The sequence below is a fragment of the Falco biarmicus genome, chromosome 5 (assembly GCF_023638135.1).
Source record: "Falco biarmicus isolate bFalBia1 chromosome 5, bFalBia1.pri, whole genome shotgun sequence".
In the NCBI taxonomy this organism is placed as follows: Eukaryota; Metazoa; Chordata; class Aves; order Falconiformes; family Falconidae; genus Falco; species Falco biarmicus.
In genome coordinates this window covers 66,667,702-66,690,522 of record NC_079292.1, presented here as the reverse complement: position 1 = coordinate 66,690,522, position 22,821 = coordinate 66,667,702, and the positions used below count along the sequence as shown (strand labels likewise).

Here is a 22,821-nt window from a genome sequence, read left to right as displayed (position 1 = left end):
TTAAGAACACTGTAATAAATTTGAAGCCATCCTCTAATGTTTTCTTATATTTTATATTAAAAATCAGTCAGAAAAAACCCAAAGGAGGCATAAGCTATCAATCAGCAGTGGCCTGCTGGGAGGTTAGAAAGCAGAGGGAGCAATTAAGCCTTTGGACTGCAATCCTTCACTGCCATGGAAGTTTCTTATCAGTATCTGGAGATTTACAGTCCAGCATTCCAACGAGTGTGTGCCCTTGTGCCTCGGGGGCTATCGCTGCAGAGAGCAAGATGGGGAGGCTGTAACGCTGCCTGCATCTGCCCCGGGCAACCACGGCTGCCAGGGCCAGGCATGGTGGCCAGTCTGGCACCCCAGCTGCCACTGGCAGGCTTGAAGTCTTGAGCGAAGGATGAGTTTGGAATTTGGAAACAGTGATAGTGAGCTAGATAAAGCTTTGGTGAACGTGTCTGTCATGTTAAAGAGGGGGGGACTTTACTTGAACCCTTTGTATTGGCTCAGCCTGTCCGTTTCCCAGGAAAGACAAGACCCTTGATTAGAAGTCCTTTCATTCATCAAATTTAACGGCTTTAGAGGATGGGTCAGCTTGACCTAAACTTTGTGCACAGAAATGTTTAACTTATAGTTAAACACTAAACTAGAGTTTGATAATTTTGTAGTTTGGACAACAATTCCCCCTTTTCTGACTTATTTCAGTCTAAACCCAGTTCGTTTTCTTTACCTTTAGGTGGACCTTGAGTGACTGAAGTCATACATATTTTTGTTACTGGTTGGTATTGCATACCCAGTGAGGTGTGGTAGTACCTTGGAGGCAGGTAACTTTGGGATGGAGCATTAGTATTACAATGAGATTATCTCATCCAAGGGAAGCAATTTTGCCAAAATTGTTGGCCCAGCAGCAGGCATCTTCTCATCTTATCAGCTGTGTGGTACCATCAAGTTCCCAATCCTGCAGGGAGTACAACAGAGCCTGGCCAGGGTGTCTTTGCTCCACCCTCCATTACTCCTATCAGTATGTGCTAAGATGGCAAGGGTGTGTCATGCTTAAGGAGCTGTGGTAAAGAAGGTTTAATGCATGTCAACCATCCTGGAAGCGATAACTGTATTTTACCCTAAAAATGTGTCCTGGTTTCAGCTGGGTTAGAGTTAATTTTCTTCTTAGTAGCTGGTGCAGTGCTGTGTTTTGGGTTTGGTGTGAGGACAATGTTGATAACGCACTGATGGCTTTAGTTGTTGCTGGGTGATGTTTGTACTAAGTCAAGGAGGGGCTGGAGGGCAGGGGAAACTGGGAGGGGACACAGCCAGGACGGCTGACCTGAACTAGCCAAGGGGATATTCCATTCCGTATGACGTCATACTCAGCACATAAACTGGGGGAAGAAGAAGGAGGGGGAGACATTCAGCATTATGGTGTTTGTCTTCCCAAGTAACCATTATGCGTGATGAACCCCTGCTTTTCTGGCGATGGCTGAACACATGCCTGCCCATGGGAAGTCGTGAATTAACTCCTTGCTTTGGTTTGCTTGCATGCACAGCTTTTGCTTTACCTATTAAACTGTCTTTACCTCAACCCACAAGTTTTCTCACTTTCACTTTTCCAATTCTCTCTCCCCTCCCACTGTGGGGGCAGTGAGTGAGTGGCCATGTGGGGCTTGGTTGCCGGCTGGGGTTAAACCACCACAAAAAGCTTTCTGTAATACTATGCTTCCATTAGGTCCCAGTTTTCTCTAATTGCCCCCAAAGTAATTTTCCCTCAATGTCTTTGAAATAAAATGTTTTCCCCTCTACTTCTCACATGGGCATGTTTTTCTAGATTTCCATAAATCTAGACAAAGGCAGTTCTTAGTTTATCACATTCCTTGAGCCCAGCTTCTGCAAGGACAAAGAAACTGCTTCCCTCTCTTGCTGAGCTGGGGACTTTGCAGCCCAGCTCCAAGAGCTGCCGTGTATGTCCCTTTTGCTCATGTGTGCTCTGTGTGCTCTAACAATCACTGCAATCCCTCAGTATTTGCTGTAACATGCTGTCATCCTCATGCCACAATGTGTTTGTAGAAAATAATCAATACTTTAATGAATATTATCTTTAGGTCACCAAAGGGCTGGTTTAAGTTCTTTGTGCGTGTTCCCAGTTTAGTTCTTTTAACCATATCTTACTAATAAGTCAGTAATCCATTTCAGCACAAGGCTCCTGTTATCAGACCCAACACACGTCATTATCTGGATGCAAGTCCAGTGGAAACAAACGGGGTGAAAGGAAAACAGCAGTGGGTTTAAAAGGGAGTGCAACAGAACAGAAAAAAAGAGATGTAAACATAATTTTAATATCCAAATTTGAGCAATCCCATAACTTTACTGATATTTTACTCCCTGAGTAAATATGGCATTTTATGACATTTTTCCTGTTCTGATGCATTGCAGGCGGTGAATAATATTCAGTGCTTATTCAATTTCAAAAAGAATAATTCAATTCTAAGGCTGTGCTGCTATGAGCAACATGCTTGAATAATCTCTGTGAGTTACAGTGTTAATAGTCAGCCCTTGCACTGTGTTCTTATGGTATGTATGACATTTGTATTTCTGTCCTGTGTGCCAGGCAGTAAGAATCTTGTTTGCTCAGCCTTTTAAGGACAAGATAGAAAACTGTCAATGTAAAAATTACTACGGTTGACTGTAATATATATATGTATAAGGTTAATCTGTGAAATTTGCAGTCTGTATTAAAATAAACAAAGGGCAGATTATAAAAGCCAAAATCAAGTTTCAAACCAATTTATACAGAACAGTCAAGAGTACTACAGTGTTAGACACTTGCTGAAGACAAGTATTTTATTGTTCATATTAATAAATTCAAGGAACCTTTAGTGCAGTTTACTTTATCCATATCTTCTACATAGGCATTTGTATTCATGAATCACCATGTCCACTGTAATGAATAAAAATTACATGTAAAATTCAGTTCTAAAGGATGTAGTTTACAGACAGATGAGGTACTTATTCTCAGCTATATTTGCCACCTAAGTCACTCAAATATTTTACCTAAAATAAAAATGCTAAGTCTTTGAGGAAAAAAAAAATAAGTCATCAAGCCATTTTAATCCTTTCAATATTAATCAACTCCTGTTTCTGAATCGATATTTCTGGTCATGCCACAAGAAGAATAAGTGTGTGGGGGTTGGGGGGTGTGGGGTGTGGGTGTGCAGCACACAAGGTCAAATAAGCTGCAGAACGCTGTGCTTCTTTTTGCAGCAGATGGGTAATGTTACATGGATTTTAATTATTGAAATTACTCCTGACTTTGAGGAAATACTTCCCCTCAATAATGACAGGATTGACCACATGGTAATGTTTGAGTTTTGTGGCACAGATGTGTTTATTTAAATGTGCCACGTCTTTGTCCTTCAAGAAGAGAAGGAGAATTACTGAAGTTTAGCTTTCTTGCTCCTCCTTTTGTAGCAACCTTTTACACTGTATTGATGTTTTTCAAGGGGAACTGGAACTAGTCTGTTGCTATTGGGAGGGCAGTGGGTGCAGATTCACAAAGAGCTTTTAAAACACCTCTGCAACTGTTCTAATCTGCAAGAATAATTTTGTTGAGGGAAGCTCTGTTATGAGCATGGGCTTACAAAGCTCCCTTGATGCTGAGCTCTTGCAGCTCCTCTACAGCACAATAGAGGATGCAGCAGCAGCAGAGGACTACTTGAAATAGATTTGTACCTTTGTATCCTTTAGCTATGTACTTACACTACTTTTTAAAAAGTATTAATGGTTTCTTATTTGCTTCTTTCAATGTATTTCTCCTCTCCCAATCCACTGTGAGGAATCAGGTACAAGAACGAATACAGAGTGTTAATTGGGGTTTCCTATTCTTTTTTTCCCCCAATATCTAGTTACCGTTGTCGTCATTGCCCATCTCGGTGACTTTCTGCTGTATGTCATGCAGGGACGTTTAACAACTTTACTTTGTGGCAGGAACTACATTTCTCATATGCTCTTCTGTTTGTAGAGGAGAGGTGGCTGAAGATGGGTACAGTGGGTAAATGGAAGACTCCCACAGAGAACAACAGATGCTTTTATTTTCCTTTTTTTTGTGGGTAGGAGAAGAAATACTGTTTTCTTCCTGCAGTGTGAAATTCAGATTAGACATTCAGAAGAGATTGCTGGCAAAGGTAAAAGCGAAGTCAGGAACCATGTTTCTGGGAAGGGTGGTGGGTTCTGTCATTGAAAGTATTTAAGAGATGCTACAGATACTGGGAATGATAGTTGTAGTTGCTCCTATCCTGGGAAAGATGAATGGACTAGATGCTGTCCGAGGTCCCCTTTGAGATCCATTTTCCTATGATTTTTATGATCTTTTGTGAGCTGAGGATCAGGATTAATCACATGTCTGATTAATTTGAACTCAGCCCCCTACTAATTTAGCCGTGCTGTCCCAGGGACCAGATTTATTAGTACTGCTGCCCAGCCCTGGGTCTGTGCATCAACACACTCTGCTTCCTGAGCCCTGACAGTGATGCAGCACAGCAGGAGAAGTGTCTAGCTAGTATTTATAAAACCAAAGATTGGCTTGGCATGCAAACTGCAAAAAGCAGAGCTTGGATAGTATTGTAATGCAGTGCAGGTTGGGGAGGCTGAGCTGAGAGCCCTGGCCCGGCACGTGCATCCCTCGACAGTGTGGCTTGATTACTGGTGTAAGGAGTGTAAGGAAGGTAGGATTGAGCTAGCAGCCAGCTGTAATTAAAATAGCTCCCAGTCCTAAGGAAGGGAGGCAGTTGCCATGGGAAATGGAAAACTTACAAGGAGCTAGCTCTGTGCCTGAAACGTGGGAGAATGGGGTCACTGCCTGGCACACTCAGAGGTGGGTTACCACAGGGACCTCTGAAACTATCCTGACAGCAAAAATTAGAGTAAGACAGCAGAAAGCAATGCAAAAGCAAGCAGTCAGTAAACAGGGACATATTTTCCCACGCCAACCAAACACAATGGGTCTTAAAATAGTCATACTCACCCCCCCCCCTTATTTAGGTGTTTTTGTGTCTTTTCTCTTTCCTTCTTTCCATCCTCAGGATTTTTTACTGCTCCCTGCTCCTTAACACTTCAGTACATACAATGAAATCCTAGTCCTACTGGAGGCTACATATAAACTTCACAGTTTACTTTGGTGGGGCTGAGTTTCCACATCTGGAACATGGAATAGATCATCAGTTGCTGCTGAGCAGCAAGCATATCCAAACTAGAAATGGCGTGTTTTCCAATTCCGTGCCTCCTGCTAATGCCAGTGTCTGTGTGTCCACCCTGTCAGCAGTGTCAGGGAGTAAATACGATTAAAACTAACTGTTTGTTTGTTTTCTGGGGTGCCTTGCTGCCCTGATCTGGCTGGTGATGTGAAAGGCAGCACTGGCCCAAGGGAGGTTCAGGACATGGGAACAGCAGCTGTGGGACTGCTGAGCTTAAACCGATCACAGCCCCACACCCTGCTAGCACAACTTCTCTGTTGTGGGTTAGCTGGTGCCCCTGGGGTCTGGAAGGAAATTTGGCACTTTGCACCTGACAGATGGCCTCTCAAAGAGATGTGTGTAACTGGCAGATGCCTCTCCCAAATGATCAGTTAGGCTTTCAAACCAGCTCTTAGTTTCTTGATGAGCTTGAAAAGGCCTGTGTGGCTCCTCCATCAAAAAGCCTGCCTTAAGGCATTGTCACACTGCCTTGGCTTCTTAAATTGTGGGTAGAAAGCAACAACCTTCATAACAAAGGTTGTAATTGAGGAGGAAAGAAATTTCTGTTCAGTCCAAAATGCCCCAGGATGCCCCCCTCTTTTTTTTTTTTTTTTTTCCTAAGATAATTTGACAAGAGCGATTTGGGTTTGGTGTCTTTACAATAGCACCCGGTCAGCCGTGGGATAATCGGTGGTGTAGAATGGGCAACAGCCCTGCTCCAGAGAGTGCGATCTCCGGTGTTTCTTACTCAGGCACTATTCAGTGCAGCAGGAATAGTGAGGATACTGTGACGTAATTCAGCTAAAGTGTGACATTAGGAGGCAGTGCCCTGTCCACCCTGGCTGCACGCTCCCACCCTGTGCTTTTCACTGTGACCAGAGCGCAGGGCTCCCCGGGGAGAGCATCCTGCTCTGCAGCAATGGGGCTGGGCAGGTGGCAGCAGTGACAAGGCATGGAGGAGGCTGAAGGCTCTGGAGCGCAAGCCTTGTGAGGAGCAGCTGAGGGAACCGGGGTTGCTTAGCCTGAAGAAAAGGAGGCTGAGGGGAGACCTTATCACTTTCTATAACTGTTACCAAAAGATCTGTCAAATGAACTTTCTAAGGCTTGTTTTAAATTTAGAAAGCAGGCATTCTTTATTACGGTGCCAGGAGCACTGGGGATATCTCCACCTAAGGTGCTCACCCTGTCTTTGAATCCACGCCCTTTGTATTCTGCATACTCATACATATGCATTACATTTCCCTGAAATCTCACACATATTTGATTATTTCCTGGAATTCATTTGCATTAGTCCCTTCTTTTGCATATACGTGGTTTCATCTTATTTGAGTTGGAGGGCTGCTTTTGCAACTACTGAGATGTTGATTTCTAAATACTTCATGACCTGGCCACCTTAGTCCTTTTACAATGTTTTCCTGTCAGACTTGCTATGTCTCCATGAGATTCAGTCAGATCTTTTCTTTTGTGCTAGATGTTCCTTTCAAGTTAGATCATAAATCTTATCTATACAAGATCTTCTTGATTACAATCTAATAATTATACTAAGGTTATACATTAAACTTCTGGCATCACAACTACTTAAAAGGAGTTTGTAGTGAGGTGGATATTGGTCTCTTCTCCCAGGTAACAAGCAATAGGAAAAGAGGAAATGATCCCATGTTGCACCAAGGGAGGTTTAGATTGGATATTAGGAAAAATTTCTTCGCTGAAAGGGCGGTCAAGCGTTGGAACAGGCTGCCCAGGGAAGTGGCTGAGTCTTCATCCCTGGAGGTGTCTAAAAGACATGTAGATATGGTGCTTTGGGACATGGTTTAGTGGTGGACTTGGCAGTGTTAGGTTTATGGTTGGACTCTATGATCTTAAGGGTATTTTCCAACCTAAATGATTCTACAATTCTGTAAGTGGGAGTGGGACTGGCCTTTGGCCTATGGCTGGCTCCTAGGTGGACTTGTTTTTGTCCATTGGTACCTGGAGAAATTTGAAACCCAGTATAGGCATGAATGGGCTGTGGGAAGACTCCATGGAGAGTGCTGCATTTGTAAGATGTCATTACCAGCCTGCTCCAAGGCATAGATGTGTCATCATCTCTCTTCTACCCAGCCAGTGTGGTATTTAGAAATAAATTCTTCCACTTAGAAAATTTTAATGCCACTAGAGCTGCAGGAGAGAGTTGAGTAGCAGAGTTTTACGTTTAAACAAAATGACCACCACAATGTCCTTCTTATGGCAAAACATTTTCCAGCCAATTGATATTTTTCTATTTGCAGTGATCATATGTTAACGTATGGCGTCATTCTGCAGATACTGAGAAAGATCGTAACTGAACTGTGCTATAACCCTGGAGTCTCAATTTCCTATCATGCTATTTTAATACAGTTTAGTTTGGTAAAGTTTTCCTTCCTTTGATGGGATTAGTTAGGAGTATTATAGCAGTGTTTGTTGCAGGGTGCTGGTATTAATTATAATTTAAATATTAATATATACAACACATTAATACTAATTAATTAATTGCTATAAATGCAGCCAAATCAAACCATTATTTTTCAGATGAATATGTATGATTCGAGATTTGTAGTTTATTTCATTTTATGAAGTCATTATAATATTATGTGACCAGATATTCAGCAGTTAAATTAAATACTTAAACCACCAGAACATTCCTTAATTCAGTCTTTTTATATATGAAAGTCAATAAAATAGATACTTCATAAGGATTTATATGTAGCAGGATTTACAATGTTAAATATTATGGGTTTAAAACTCTGTGATAACTACATAAATGGGGCATTTAATTGCCCTTGATAGAAATTCACCTTACTCCTTTAGAGTTAGCGATTCCAATTAAATGTGTTGAGCATTTCAGAGGATTAAATTATTAGATGTATTGTAAATGCTTTAATTAAAAGCCGTTGCTGGTGAAGAAACTTGAAACATACATTATCTTGATCTGGCTTCTATTCAATATGCTATAGCTAACAAATATATGGCTTTTTTTGTCCTTGGCTTTCATAGTGCTGTCATTTTGTGAGTAAATCCATGGAAGGGAAAGATTATAGTTGCTTATGCTGTTCTACAGATGTATTTGTAAAAATATCTTGTGCACAATAGCACGTCTGCTTTTTTTTTCTGGTTTTGAGACAGTGAATGATATATCAAAAGCTAAAGAATGTCAGAATCGTACATAATTTCAAAAGTCAGTAGTTTCTGGGTTTAGATAATAGAAGCTGTATTCATGCTCTGAAGGTAGTATGCCAATACGGCTGCTTAGATCAGATACAATACCATGAACTCTAATAATGCTACTGAATGATGCATTTTGATGGATGAGATCAGATAAATTCAGATTAAAAAGGAGGATGCAGACCTCTAACAATGAGGAAAGAGAGTATTTGACTATTTATTTTGGGATATAGAGGTATCTGTGTATTGAAAGGCAAGCAAAAATGGTTCTGCAAGACATGCTCCATCCCTGCTCAGCTAGGCATTTACATCTATGAATCAGGATGATCGGGCTGCAAATTCTGCTAAAGGGTCAGAAGAGGTCACACTAGGTCATCCACAAAATCCCATTATGGTTTTAAATATATCTGGAAGCATGGAAAATGTCATTCTTTCACTTCAAGGTGAGTATTCCTGCATATGAGAAAGGGAAACTTTAAGGTTAGCCTAGAGGACCTTCTTTGGAGACCTAAAACAAGTTGGTGGTAAATAAAAATAGTCCTTGCTCTTCTATTCTCCCTTTCGTCCTCTCTTCTCTCAACTTCCCTTATCCCTTCAGGATGAAAAATCAGGACCTGCCAGGGCAAGCTGGGTATCTCTGCAGACCACCTGATTCTCCCTGGCTGCCTCCTCCCTGATGTGACAAATCTCTTTCTGGGTCTTTAATTTGTACTATTTTCCTCTCTGGATTCTTCCATCAGTAGAAAGGAGAGGAGGGGTGGCTTTCCAGTGGTGTCCTGCTACATCGTGCCGGTGAGAAGAATTCTCTGTATGATGCAGAATGAGATTTTCCACTGTTTATGTGTACCCATAAATCACATTAGAGGCTTCTAAAGGGGAGATATAATTGGGCTTTAAAGTTTCTAAGGGTATATCTGTATATTCTAAAAGTAATGAATCAAAGGTACTTTGGGGTTGGGTTATTCTTTCCTCATTAATTTCTCATGGATTTATTTATATTTGCATGTTGCCAAGTAGATACAAACAATGCACTTAAAGAGAAGCAAAAATAATTTCCAAGTGGGGTTAATTTTGTGAAGGAATGATCCTGAAGGAAGTCCCAAACCTGATTTTGGCCAAAATTGTGCTGGTAGTGCTTCCTCATGTGAAGTTAGCATGTTTGTAATTAAATTTGAACCCCAGTTAAATTGTATTTTCTATGATATGCCTATTATTGTTCTTCGTAAAAAATACACCTTTTATTTTCCTCTGCAGAGTAAAGTAAACATGACGTACAAATTTACAGGGAGACTTGTCAACAAATACATGAAATCCTGGATGTTATTCTGAGCATAAACTTTCTATTACATTCAATTTACTGTTACTGCAAAACCTGTCATTGGATCAAATGGGATTTCATACTGCATCAACTATAATACAATGCCATTAAATTGGAAATATATAAATTTTCAATTGTTCTCTTACAAGTTATGAAAATTAGAAAGTTATGCACAACATCATGCTATGACTTGCATATTCCAACAGATAAGTACTGATTTAGAGTAGTTTGGCGTGTATAATTAATTTCTGATTATAAGGCTGCTTTACAGTGTGAAAAATAGCATGTGTCACTGCAGTAAGGACCTGAAATCTTTTCATGAAAATTCTTATGACAAAAACTGTAGGGAAAAAGCCCAAACACTAGTTCCCTAATTTTTGTTGGAATAAACCCCAGTAGACAAAAAACAGAAATAAAAATGTCCTTTATGCACTCCAGGATGGGGGAGGACCAAAATAGTTAATGGAGCTGCACTCACTTTAAAAAGAAGGCTTCAAAATACCACCAGTTTCCGAGAAGTTCCATTTATGGGTCCACAGTTCAGGAAATCAAAAGCCAGTAGAGCTCACTTCTTGCCTCAGAGATGAGAACAGTCAGCTTAAGGTCACTACCCCTTGCCCAGTTTGCTTTCCTTCGGTATATTTGTAGGAGACAAAAATGTAACAGGTATCTTTCTTGGGCAACACTGGGGGTGTTCTGACATAAAAATGACCCTGGAGGAATCATATATTTCTTCATAGTTCTTTCTCATAATTTTCAACATCAGACATTTCCATTCTTTCATTTTAAAGTACCTTCTCACTTGCAATTATTTGATATCACACAATGCATTACAATGTATCAACACACACAATTAATACAGTGTGCTATGTATGTAGCATATGGACTACAGCATTTTAAAAGTCTATGCTGAATCAAAAATTAATAATATATTCATATATATTGCATTTAATTTTGGTAAGAAGTACAAAAGTTTATTATTTAATATTTGTATTCCAGTGATGCTCAGAGACCTGCCAGGATTGAAGTGATGGCTGTACTGCAGAGATGTGGTCCTTGCCCCTGTAAAATCTAGAGATGTCTTTCACCATTCATATATGGCAAGTCTGAAAAATATATCTAAGTACCAGTGAATAGGTGACCTGAACAGACTTGATCTCAGCCGATCCTTTGGTTTTTAACTTCTCGTGGTCTGTTCCGTTATGTGTAGGTTCATTAGACGTGCTATGTGACTGACATCTTCCACAATTAGAGCTCATGTATAATGAGATGCAATGCTGAAGGACTTTGTTGTTTCCTATAGTTTCACAGAAAGGCTTTTTCCTTCTTCTTTGGCACCGAACCATTAAAACCATTGCACCATGTTCAGCTGGTGACAAGGGCTGAAAATAATTTACAGCCATTAAAGCATTGCTCGTGTATCATTAGCTCCACCTCTTGGATTAATTTGGTTTTTACAGATCCAGTAAGTTCATAGGGGGATCCTCTCTGGAAACGTAAGAAGTCCTGAGGCAGTGCCATAGTAAAATCGTCTGGCTCGATTGCTCTATCCTGGGGATTTAATGTTCACTGCTTGATAACCAGTAAAGTTTAATTACGAATTCTTTTACTAACAGTTTGGGTTACATTGGCCTCTAGTGGCTCGTATAGATAACTGCCCTGATGACAGACTCCTTTTGCCTTGTGCTTTTAAATCCTCTCATGCATTTTTCATGCAAGTCCAAGTCACCTCACAAGAGGACTGATGCAATGGCCAAATAAAAAGTTTGTATGTTACTGCCACTGTGTCAGTACAGCTAAGGTCTATCCTCTATAACTCTATATATTCTACTGAAGAAATACATATTTAAAATAGTTCAGAATAACAATAGAGAGTTGTGAGGAGTTACTGCATTTAATTAGATCATTTGGTGGAAACAACTAATATCCTTACTGACAATAACAAAGAATAAACTCAGCATGAATATTTTTAATAGGCTGAAGACTAGTTTGCTTCCACAAAATGCATAGAAATCTCCTATGAAGGACAACAGAACAGCCCTCCAGCAGGTCCTGTGGCTACTCACTCGTAAACCTTGATAACACCGGGCTTTTGCCCTGTAACGTGGAAGCCCTGCCTCTCGTAGGAAGCCGTGACAGCACCAGAGCGCTTTGCAGCTGGATGTTTGCCAGCACAATGCAGATGTTTGCAAACAGGAGGAGGGATCTGGGAGCACGGAGGATGATGCCGGGGTGTTTTCAGTGACCAAACACATGCTTTATGTTACTTTGAGAAGGTGATACTGTATCCTGTGATGTGCTGGGTTTGTTTTGCCCATGTGGCAGAGCAGTAGGATTGCTTCCAGCGGAGGCCTTGGCCCCGGTTGGGGGAAGCACGGCAGGCAGCCCTGCGGCAGGCCTGGCAGACGGGATGCTGCGGCTGGTGCATTTTCCCTTTTCATGTAGTTTCTTCCTTGACCAAATGCCATGAGTAATAACAAATAGAGGTAGCTCTGCAGAGAGCGTTTCTCTGTGTGTAAGAAGGGGAGGAGAGCTATATATGTTTCTGATTATACCTCCAGGATGATACAGGAGAAGGAGAAGTTGAGAATGGTGAAGGAATGTGGTTTCTCTCTTCTTAAGGAAATGGTGGTGCATTCAAGCAAGATGACAGCTCATGTTTTCTGCTGCTGTTTGCAATAACAGAAAAGACAAAGGAGTGCTCTGATCTTACAGAGTTAATTTTTGAGGCTTTTTCAAAGCAGCATGCCTTGTACTGTATCAGGGAAATAATATATCAGGATTCTGTAAAAATTTTTGCTCAGGTCCTCCATCTCTGGCCACCTTTTTTTGTTCCTTTTTATGCCTTTTTGGGAGAGGCCTTCCTTTCAATCTGCAGTGTTGAACAGCAGAGCCAGTTTGGGCCATGAGCTGACCCTTGGCAGCCGCCTGTCCTGCGTGGTGATGGTGGTGGTGGCGGTGGTGGCGGTGAGCTCACCCCAGCGAGGTGCAGGCTGAGCCGCTGGGAACGGCCGGCTGCTGCCATGGCAGGAGCCAAGCAGGCAGAGCTGCTCTGCACAGCCTCGTGCTCCCGGGGCTCCTGTCAGTGTTGGATGGATGTCAGCCAGTTGCTATTCATTCCCTGGGCCAATCATCTTCCAAACACCAGGAGAGTTGCAGAGCGGCTTAATTATACTTGACACAGCGGAGTCGTGTGTTTGGTGCTGTCCACACGCTGCCTCAGACTTGCACGTATACCCGCAGCCAGCCAGTGTAAATCACTGCCACAGCTGAGAACATGCTGGCAGAAACAAAATGTATAAAGGCAGCCCTGAGGTATCAAATGCCTTCACTTCATGAAATCATCTGCAGTACTAGTCTTACAGTTCACTCAGAGGTTTATTAGGCAGTGACGGATGCAGGAATATTTGCAGTTACTTTTATCTAGTGCTCTGTGACTCTTCTGCCACCGGGGATCTTTTCAGTTGCCTTCAGTTAAGAAATTTGGTGGTTTCTTCATTTCTTCTTAATTAGCTGTTAGGGGGAGGGTGATGGGTTTTATTTTTCTTGAAGAAAAAGGCTTCATTTTAAAAAGTGCTTTTGTAACTCTTGCATCAACGTTTTTTTCCACATGCTTTGCAATGTTATTTTCCAGGGGCTTATAATTGTTTATTTAACCTAGGTGCTAAGCAAAGTTCTTTTTACCCTCAAATCACAACACGGGGTTTTATCCTTTACATATCAGAAGGTGAATTGTACAGATTGATGTGTTTAGAGCTCCCTGACTACAGTTTCTGCTGTAATGATTTCTTAAACATTTGACTTTTTTTCAGGTAGGTGTGAGGCCAGTGGCTGCCCTCCCTCCACACTGGAATCTTTTACAGAAACCCTTCACTGCTGCTCAGGTGTGCTCTTTTTGACACCCCAGCAGCAAGGGGGCTCTGCCCCATCATTAAGGTTGCAGTAGTGCTTCTCTCCAGCACCTGCTGTGGCAATGCTCAGATTTCTCTGGCAGGCAAGGAGAAGATGTGACCCAATATGCCTGTTCCTATTAATCAGGAAAATGTGGGCTTCTCTTCAAAGCTGAGGGGGAGAGGGCTCCTACCCACCATGTCATTGTACTCTTCCAGCTGTGTGTTAACTCCATCTTCCCATAGCACAATTTACATCAGGGTTATGCCAGCAGAGTCCTCACAGAATAACCTGACCCTTGATGTCAAACTCATTCAGAGCTGGAATGTGATGGAAACAATTTTTGGTGAAACTGATCCCTCGCGAGCTCTCTCATAAGGCTGCCTGGGAGCTGTATTCACTAATGGGAAAAATAAAGTGGTGACCTTGTGTGTTCTCAGGACTCCTGGGTGTAATCCTGCTCAGCACAGCAATGCATTTGTCAGGTTTTTGAGGAGTGCCTTACAGCCATCTGCCTGGCAGGTCCCCCCCACCTACCTGTGTGCCTCCCTAATGCCTGCAGATACCAGCCTGTGAGTGCGTCTTGCTCAGTAACAGATGCCTTTACAGAACAGATGCTGTTACTCATTGCTTTTCTGTATAAAAGTGGAGAGCATCCTTCAGTGGAAAGCAGGTGGTAATTTTATTTAAATCAAGTTGTACCGTAGAACAATAAAATTAATGAGATGATAAAGCTTTGCCAGGTTTTCCAATTCAGTAAGCATCTAATTTTGAAACTGTTTTAATCAAGCTTCCTTATCAGATGTTCTCATTTCTGCGTTGCCAACACACACCTGAAATTACTGCTTGGCCTCACTTTAAAAAAGGTGATGCTGTCTTGATTTTCACTGTTAAATCGTTTTTATTTGACAATTTTTTCTTTAGTCTTTTCTAAGGGCAGTGTTCATTAAAGTGGCTGTGCATGAATGGTAATGTACTTGCCTTTTCTTTCATCAGAATAACGAAATGGTGGAACTACAGAGGATACGAATGAAAGATGAAATCAGAGAATACAAATTTCGAGAGGCGAGACTTCTACAGGACTACACTGAGCTTGAAGAAGAAAACATTACTTTACAGAAACTGGTGTCCACACTGAAGCAGAATCAAGTAAGCAACGAAAGATTCAAGCCATTATGCTGAAAAATGACACCTTTTCCTCTAGTATCCCATAATGTGATCCCGCAGAGCACTTTGATAGAAGTTTCTTTGTACATTTTTTTCGGTTGTTTTTTTGCTGAATGCTTGCTCTGAAACAGTGTAATAACTTTTTTGATGTATGTGGAGGCTCTTACCACAGCTTTAGTGAAATCCTGGTGGAATATTTCACTGCAGAACTTTGTAAAAGCAGAGGAATCATTAAAATAGATAGAATAGCATCTTTTTGCTTCCTGCTTTTCCTGTCCTCGCTACCTGCAGACTCAACTCAGTGCCCAGTGGCAGAGTTCAGCCCTCTCTTTCCTCTTGGTTGGTTTCCTGCATGTCCTTTCCTCTTCTGAAGCAGAGAAAAGAGGAAATAATCTTCTCCCTGTTCTCCGGGTTTTTTTTCCTGCTCCTCAGGTTTTCGTGTACTGGTGCTACTCTCTTCTCAGCCATGCTAACCCACAAGTTTAGCAAGATTCAAAAATAGGTGATATCAGGTGTTCCTAGTTTTTCCTTTGTTTTCCTCATTACAGCAATTTGCAGCTGATGGCAAACCAACCCACAGCAATTCTCACTGCAGTGCAGAATGCACCCCAAGGAGCCCCCATAAACAAGAGGCCCTTTTCATCCAGATGTGAGAAGTCATGGAGTCTGTTCTCTCCCCTTAGAAAAAGCGCAGCTCCCTTTGCTGTGCGACACACATACCGCTGAGGAAGCAATCCAGAACACAGTTGTCCTTTAAATAGAACAAAAGAGATTTCTTTGCACATCAGATGAGTTAACGTACCATGATCAATATTTAAGTATCTGAGTTGGATGATGTAACACTTTTTGCCTTTTAGACACTGTCCAGATCAGCGTATTGTTGCACTTCCAAACACCATTTCCTTAGCTGCCAGCAGATAGTAACAGCACTGCGTTGCAGCCCCTGCTTTACGTCCTAACCTACTGCCTGGTTCAGTTAGGGTTTCTATCAAATAGCCAGGACTGTCGCTGTTTCTAACGGCAGCCTGGTAACAAATCTGCCTTATTCCTGCAGGAATATGCAGTGCCATTTCAGCTATCTTTTACTATTTTAGGATTCTAGCACAAATGTAATTGAAACATTTAAAACGATGGAGCTGTGTGACAGGGAATATGCAGGTAATAGAAGCGGCTATGTTTTTTCCTTATTTACAAAGATACCTAGACTTTCACACTCCTGAAATTGAATTTATAGCGGATCATCTTTGTATCCGTTATTTACCAAGCCAGCAAATTCCCCCTTTGAGGCACGGATTTTTTTCCTCACCAACCTCATAGGAGACATTTTCACACTATCAGTAAATTAAAGACCCTTTATGGACTGTCCTAGTTTCCTCCAGCAGAAAAATCTGTTTGCAAGTGTTTATATTTGTCATAATGTTTCATTCTTAGTGAAACCAAACAGCAGCAGTCTATGGAGAGGAAAAGCATTGCTATATTTTGAATGGCTTTAATAATCAGTCATTTTTCATCACATATCTATGCACTTAGGATTCCTAAAATAACTTTGATATACAAGATAAAATCTCAAGAGCATTTTATACTTTAATGCTCTAATTTTCAAAACTATATATTACAAGTCGTAGTTCTAAACTGTCACTGCCTGGGGTTTTTGGGGGGTTTTTTGCAACTTTTGTAATTAAGAATCTGTGTGATGGTAACCAGGTAGATAATATAGACCTTTGATTCTCATATGGATTTAAAATTGTAAAATGGTTGGGGGGTTTATTTTTTTTATTTTTCATGTCCTTAAGTTGCAAACATAGCTACTTGATTGGATTACATAATTTTTCAGATGGACCTGTCCCTCCAGTCAGAAAAGATACAAAGTTCCTAAAAGTAGATTTGAAAATCTCATGAATTTTCCTTTTCTACTTAAGAATTCCCAGTATGAATTTGGAACTTACTTTGTTTTTGATATGTTTCCATTTTATGGGTTTGAAGATTAGTGCTTTGGTTTTTAAGTTTGCCTTTCCAAAGGTTTGAGTATGAGACTTTTGACAGGTTGATAAATATTCTACTCCAATAGGAATGGTGGCTATTTCTATTTTCACAAGAACCTTATTATAGTTTATTTAAATATCTATACATATATAAAATAAAAAAATATTCTGGACAATGCCTTAAAATTGCAGATAGTGATGCATTTGAATTATAAAGGCCTCAGCTGCAAAAAGTATTTTTATGGAAGCATGAAAATTCAGTATTTCTTTTTCACTGAGCTATTGAATTATTTCACCTGATACATGACGAGGTATATGAGTAACATGATTAGAATTAAATTAAAAAAAATCAAAGGGTGATCATTTTTACTAGGAGAATTGGTCAAGCATGGTCATGAACATCAATTGCTGTGGGATTTTCCAGCAGTGAAAAGGAAGATGAGGAGGGCCAGCAAGGCAAAGCATTCTGCAGTGGGGATCTACTGCACCATCTAGATATTGCTGAGTAACTGGTTTTGAGCTAGATTGGGTTTTCCTAGGCTTTACTTCTTGTTGGGAACAATAGAGAGGACTGTGTAAACATGGCAGGTGTCTTTAAAGCAGAGAAGAAGCTAACGTTTTCCTCAGCCCACAGTGCCTGTAAATACTTTGATAAAACACTGCACCTCGGTCTGAGGCAGAGAGCCTGCCCTCTGAGAAGGAGCAAGTCCCTCCAAGCCTGGTGAGGCTGCACCAGGTCGCTGGGACACACTTCAGGGAGCGCTGTTGGAGCAACAAGTTGCCGTGTGCTCCAAAACAGCATAGGGATGTGTGTTCATCGTGCAGATCAAGGACTGTGTGGCTGAATGAGCTGTTTACTGCATTTTCTGGTAGTTTAAAAATCTCTTAACATGGAGCATCATAGAGTTTAAACTCATTGTATGAATAGTTTGCTGTTTAATTTTTAAAATTAAATGCTGCTTGGATAATGGAGAGCCTTGTGTGACAGAGAAGAGAGTTGAGGCTCTTCTATCATTTCTGTATGTTCCATCCGTATTTTTGAAAACTACTCAGAAACCGATCCTTGAGAATCTGTGCCTGAGTGACTTTACATCTGGCAAGAATTTGGATAGGAAGTCATCTTTAGAATACTTGCAATTAATAAATCAGACAATATTAACATAAGATCTGTACGTACCAACATTGCTTATGGCAATTCATAACAAATCTATGGTTACCAGGATATCTGCTACTAAACACCCCTCTTTCCATGAAATACATAAATACATTGTTTGTCCTTGTAAGTTACTCAGAAAAAGGTTCTGTATTTCTTGACTCTTACATGCTGAAAAAGTGAGCAATGGAGTATTTAACAGAGCAAGCTCCACTTGCATTTTCTTTGCAGTCAGTTCTTTGCAGCTGCAGGCAGTGCCTGGTATTTCAAACTGTAGTTTCTGTAACACCTATTTCAATAAGGCTGATAAATGGCAGGTTTTCATGACTCAAGTTTTAGTATTATGAATGTTCTTTGTCTTGTCTAATTCAGGTTGAATATGAAGGCTTAAAGCATGAGATTAAACGATTTGAGGAGGAGACAGTGTTGCTTAATAGTCAGCTAGAAGATGCCATCCGGCTGAAGGAGATTGCTGAGCATCAGCTGGAGGAAGCCCTGGAAACTTTAAAAAATGAAAGAGAGCAAAAGAACAATCTGAGGAAGGAACTCTCGCAGTATATCAACCTCAGTGATAGTATGTATAATAACCATATTAATATATCAGTAGATGGATTGAAGTTTGCAGAGGATGGGGGTGAGCCCAATAATGACGACAAAATGAACGGACATATCCATGGGCCTCTTGTGAAACTCAACAGTGACTACCGAACTCCCACAGGTAGGAAAGGAGAATCTCTGCACCCCGTCTCTGACCTCTTCAGTGAGCTCAATATATCAGAAATACAGAAACTGAAGCAGCAACTCATGCAGGTAAGAGCTGAATTTGATGTCCTGAAGTGTCTAGATGTAGATCCTATGATCCAGTAGACCCTAGTGCCAGCTTTTGCAATGATTTCCCTCAGTGACGTTCTTGACCATGTATGTTCTGTTCTCAGACTTCTGCTTTCGTTTCTTCATATCCAGGTTTTGCTAGAAATATCCCTAGTAAACAGCATGTCTGCAAAAAGTCAGTGTGATCTGAGCAGATGTTTAGTGCAAAGAGGAGAAAAGGACCTAGTTGCTGTGGTTGCAGATGGTTAGATTCTTTTTTTTGCTGCTTTGATAATGGGAAATGTCCCTGAAATTGCAAGTAGAATAAAGTACTCTTCAGTTTGATCAAAATCTGGAAAAAAAAACAAAACCCTGTTAAAATACATACAGATTTGATCCTTCTGCCTTGCAAGTCGGAGGGAGTTTTTGCCGTTAAGTTTGAACAAGATTTGGCATACCATCAAGAGAAAACAAAAGGAGAGGAGTGCTCCTCTTAATAACCGTGCACTGGGAGAGCATGTGGTGTGTGAGATGTCACAGAGTGCCCTTGTCCACACTGGCAGTCCTGGCGGATGCGCAGGCTGCAGGGGGTGCCTTGGGGACCGTACAGCGAGCGTTTGTTCTCTATTCATCCAAGCCCAGCCCAGGCACAACCAGAATAGGAGTCTGGGATGCCAGCCAGATAAAAAGTCAAGCTGCCAGCCCCGATGCTGACATCATCTTAGAAGGGGTACAGTGCCACACAGAGAAAGGGTCCCGCTGCCCAAGCTGTTGAGCATCAGCTCTGCCACAAGAGCTTTGAAAGCTTTCGGCACCATCAATGAAACAGCCAGCATTTTCTAGCTGCAGGCTTCCAAAAAGTGCCTCTTCTAAAGAAAGTAAAGGTGAATCCTTTACTGCTTAAAACCTAAAAGGTGATTTGGAAGGTAAACTCAATTTTCAGTGCTTGCTAAAGTAAAATAAATCCCTGCATGGTCTGTCCTATATTTGCTGAAGAGTTAATTGTTTTATTTACTTCATTGCCAAGCTCACCACGGGAAGTTTTGATCTGAGCTGTGACATGGCAAACACTGATGACATCTAGTGCTTTGCACAAATAACTTTGATGTAAGACATACATAATTTAAGTGGGAAAGCTTAACATTTAGAATTTTATTTCTGTGAAAAATTTGTCAGACTTCTCCAGTATTAAAATATGAATAGTGTGTGCATTTTGTGCATATATGCATATGTGCATAAAATTATGCATGTCTATGTACATATAAATTTATGTATATAATACATGCACATATATAGTGTAGCTTTTGATTTCATTCAGAAATGCAATGTTACAAATTTAAAAAACACAGCTTCAGAAGAAATGCTTTGAAATGTTCACATTTTAAAATACAGCATAAGAATTTTGAATCATATTTACAATGAAGTTTATGCAATATAAATTTGGAGTGAAAGTTGCTTGGAAATAATCAAATATTGTTTTTTTCTTGATTTTATTAGATTAAATATTGAACTTGATGAATCAGCAAACTTCTACTTGAAAGTACTGCAACTGTTCTTATCATCTCTGACTTGAAAACTTACTTATTTTATACCTCTTAAACAAAGAGGCAGCTTTCTGACAGTCACCAACTGTAAACTTAGGACCATACACAATAAATATAACCATTTCTCAGTCTCAGTGCTGGGCCCCAGCACCCTCCTGCCAATAGTTGATAACATTGCTTGGCATTCTAATCCTGTTACAAGGTTTATGCCTTAAAAAGAAAGACTGGACCTAGCTGGAAACCTGATTTCTTTAGATACTGAAAAGGCTCACTGCAAAACACTGATGTACGTTTTTTTATAAAGTGGTCATCTTCTCTGTTGATTTGCCTCTGCTCACCTTGGGTCACACAAATTAAATGTGAAAATTCCTCTGAAAATTTTTCTCATTGTAGATGGGAGATTTAATCAGGTTAAACTGACAAAAGCTAATTCTTCAGTAAAATTGGATTTTTTTTTCTCCTTTTCGTGTCTTTGCCATGTGGTGTTCATTCAGCCATATCTCAACATTTGGTATGTGTTAGAATCATAGAATTAGAATCATTTAAGTTGGAAAAGACCTTTAAGATGATCAAGTCCAACTGTTAACCCAGGACTGCCAAGTCCATCACTAAACCGTGTCCCTAAGCACTGCATCTATGTGTTTTTTAAACACCTCCAGGGATTGTGATTCCGCCATCTCCCTGGGCAGCCTGTTCCAGTGCTTGACCATCCGTTTCAGTGAAGAAATTTTTCCTGATATCAAACCTAAAGTTACCCCAGCACAACTTGAGGCCATTTCCTCTTGTCCTGTCACTTATCTGGGAGAAGAGACCAACACCCGCCTGCCTACAGCCCCCTGTCAGGCAGCTGTAGAGAGCAATAAGGTCCCTGCTGAGTCTCCTCCTCTTCGTGCTAAACAACCCCAGCTCCCTCAGCCGCTCCTCATAAGCCTTGTGCTCCAGACCCTTCACCAGCTCCGTTGCCCGTCTCTGGACACACTCCAGCACCTCAGCATCCCTCTTGCAGTGAGGGGCCCAAAACTCAGCTCAGCGTTCCAGGTGCGGCCTCACCAGTGCCGAGTACAGGGGGACGATCACTTCCCTTGTCCTGCTGGCCACACTAGTTCTGATACAAGCCAGGATGCTGTTGGCCTTTTTGGCCACCTGGGCACACTGCTGGCTAGTGCTCAGCTCGCTGTTGACCAAGTAACCCCAGGTCCTTTTCTGCCCAGCAGAAAATTACTCCTCTTGTTTTCTCTGAAGAGGCTGTTGGAGTTGCTGAAGGAGCTGACCCTCTCTTGGGAACTATTTTTATGTCTATAGGACAGCAGACTTCTCTGAGACAAGCAGACTTCAGATTTGCCATTTTGTATGTGCGTGGCAATTTTTTTCACTCCTCAATTTCAAAAAGAAGCCTTCACTAAAAGAGTTGGTATGACAGATATAATTCCTTCTGCAGCTTTAGGATGCTGATGCTGCTCCATGATCTGTACTCACACCTAGGCGAGATTTAACTGTAATTGTTCCCTTTCCATCAATGAATTCCATTGAGTAACTTGCTGAAAATTCTTGTATTCTGAGATTTTCTCTGAAAAGCTCAAAGCTTTCTGCTCTTTCTTCGTGTTTATTTTCTAGTGGAAAGAATTCTGTATGTCATCTTTAAAGCATAGGACTTCTCTCTTCCATGGTGATGCTTTTCCTATTTCTGAGACCAACATCTCATTTCAAAACCTTTAGTTAAAACTCTCTTACAAAAAAAAAAAAAAAAAGAAAAAGAAAAAAACCAAAAAGGTATGCAGCCCAGCTTCTGACCCTGTTCTCCAGCTGCCTGGTACTCTCTGACCATTTGATACAAATGAGATTCAGGGTTCTTGAGCTGAGTTTTCCTGTTAATTTGTTCCAGTCTCCATTAGGAATTATTCACTGATATTCTGATATTATTTAAAAAAAAGGGGGGGGGGCGAGGGGGGGAGATAAATAACAATGGTAAAATTGTTTTCCCATAATTGCCAAGTATAGAACAAATTGGGAAGGAAATCTCCTTAAACTGAAATCTCTGAAGGGGAAGATGCATCACAAAATAGGTAAAGCTACTTTTGAATTGTTTTAATTTTTAGTTTAAGATGATAAAAGTTCTTACTGCAACTACTGATTTCAATGTCAACAGAAAGCCTCCACCAATTGGACTGGAAAATAACTGCAATTCCCAAAAGTTTGCTGTGGGTGGAAATAGAGAGTATTGTATTGTCTAGAACAAGAAATGTAACTACCATACTTGGAAACAGCAGAGCCATTAATATGCAGAAGGTGTGCTCAGGGCTGAGTTGGAGCTTTGGGGTTTTCTTTCCCTTGGAAATAGGAGCATGTATGTACAGCTTCAAACAGATGTGGATTAGTTTAATCCATAATTACTGGACCAGAATGAGTAAAATTTAGTAGATCCACATATTTCATTTTATGTACTATCCAAGTTGTTATATGGGGTTTTTAAGTTGCATGTTTTCCCTGGAGAGTATACTTTCTATTTGAAAGAAATATTTGTTTCCAGAACACATTTATATTCAGAAGAGAAATTATCATAGAGAGC

At 40.8% G+C, this 22,821-nt stretch overlaps 1 protein-coding gene across 5 annotated transcripts in view; it reads left to right on the top strand.

Moving 5' to 3' along the window:
- Window positions 1-22,821, top strand: part of BICD1 (BICD cargo adaptor 1) — a 190,941-nt gene that overhangs the window by 120,368 nt on the left and 47,752 nt on the right. For all 5 annotated transcript variants that reach the window (XM_056341108.1, XM_056341112.1, XM_056341109.1 and 2 more), the window contains exons 3-4: window positions 14,596-14,748; window positions 18,274-18,711. In XM_056341108.1, coding sequence (XP_056197083.1) covers window positions 14,596-14,748; window positions 18,274-18,711 — 591 coding nt within the window. The remainder of the gene's footprint in view (window positions 1-14,595; window positions 14,749-18,273; window positions 18,712-22,821) is intronic.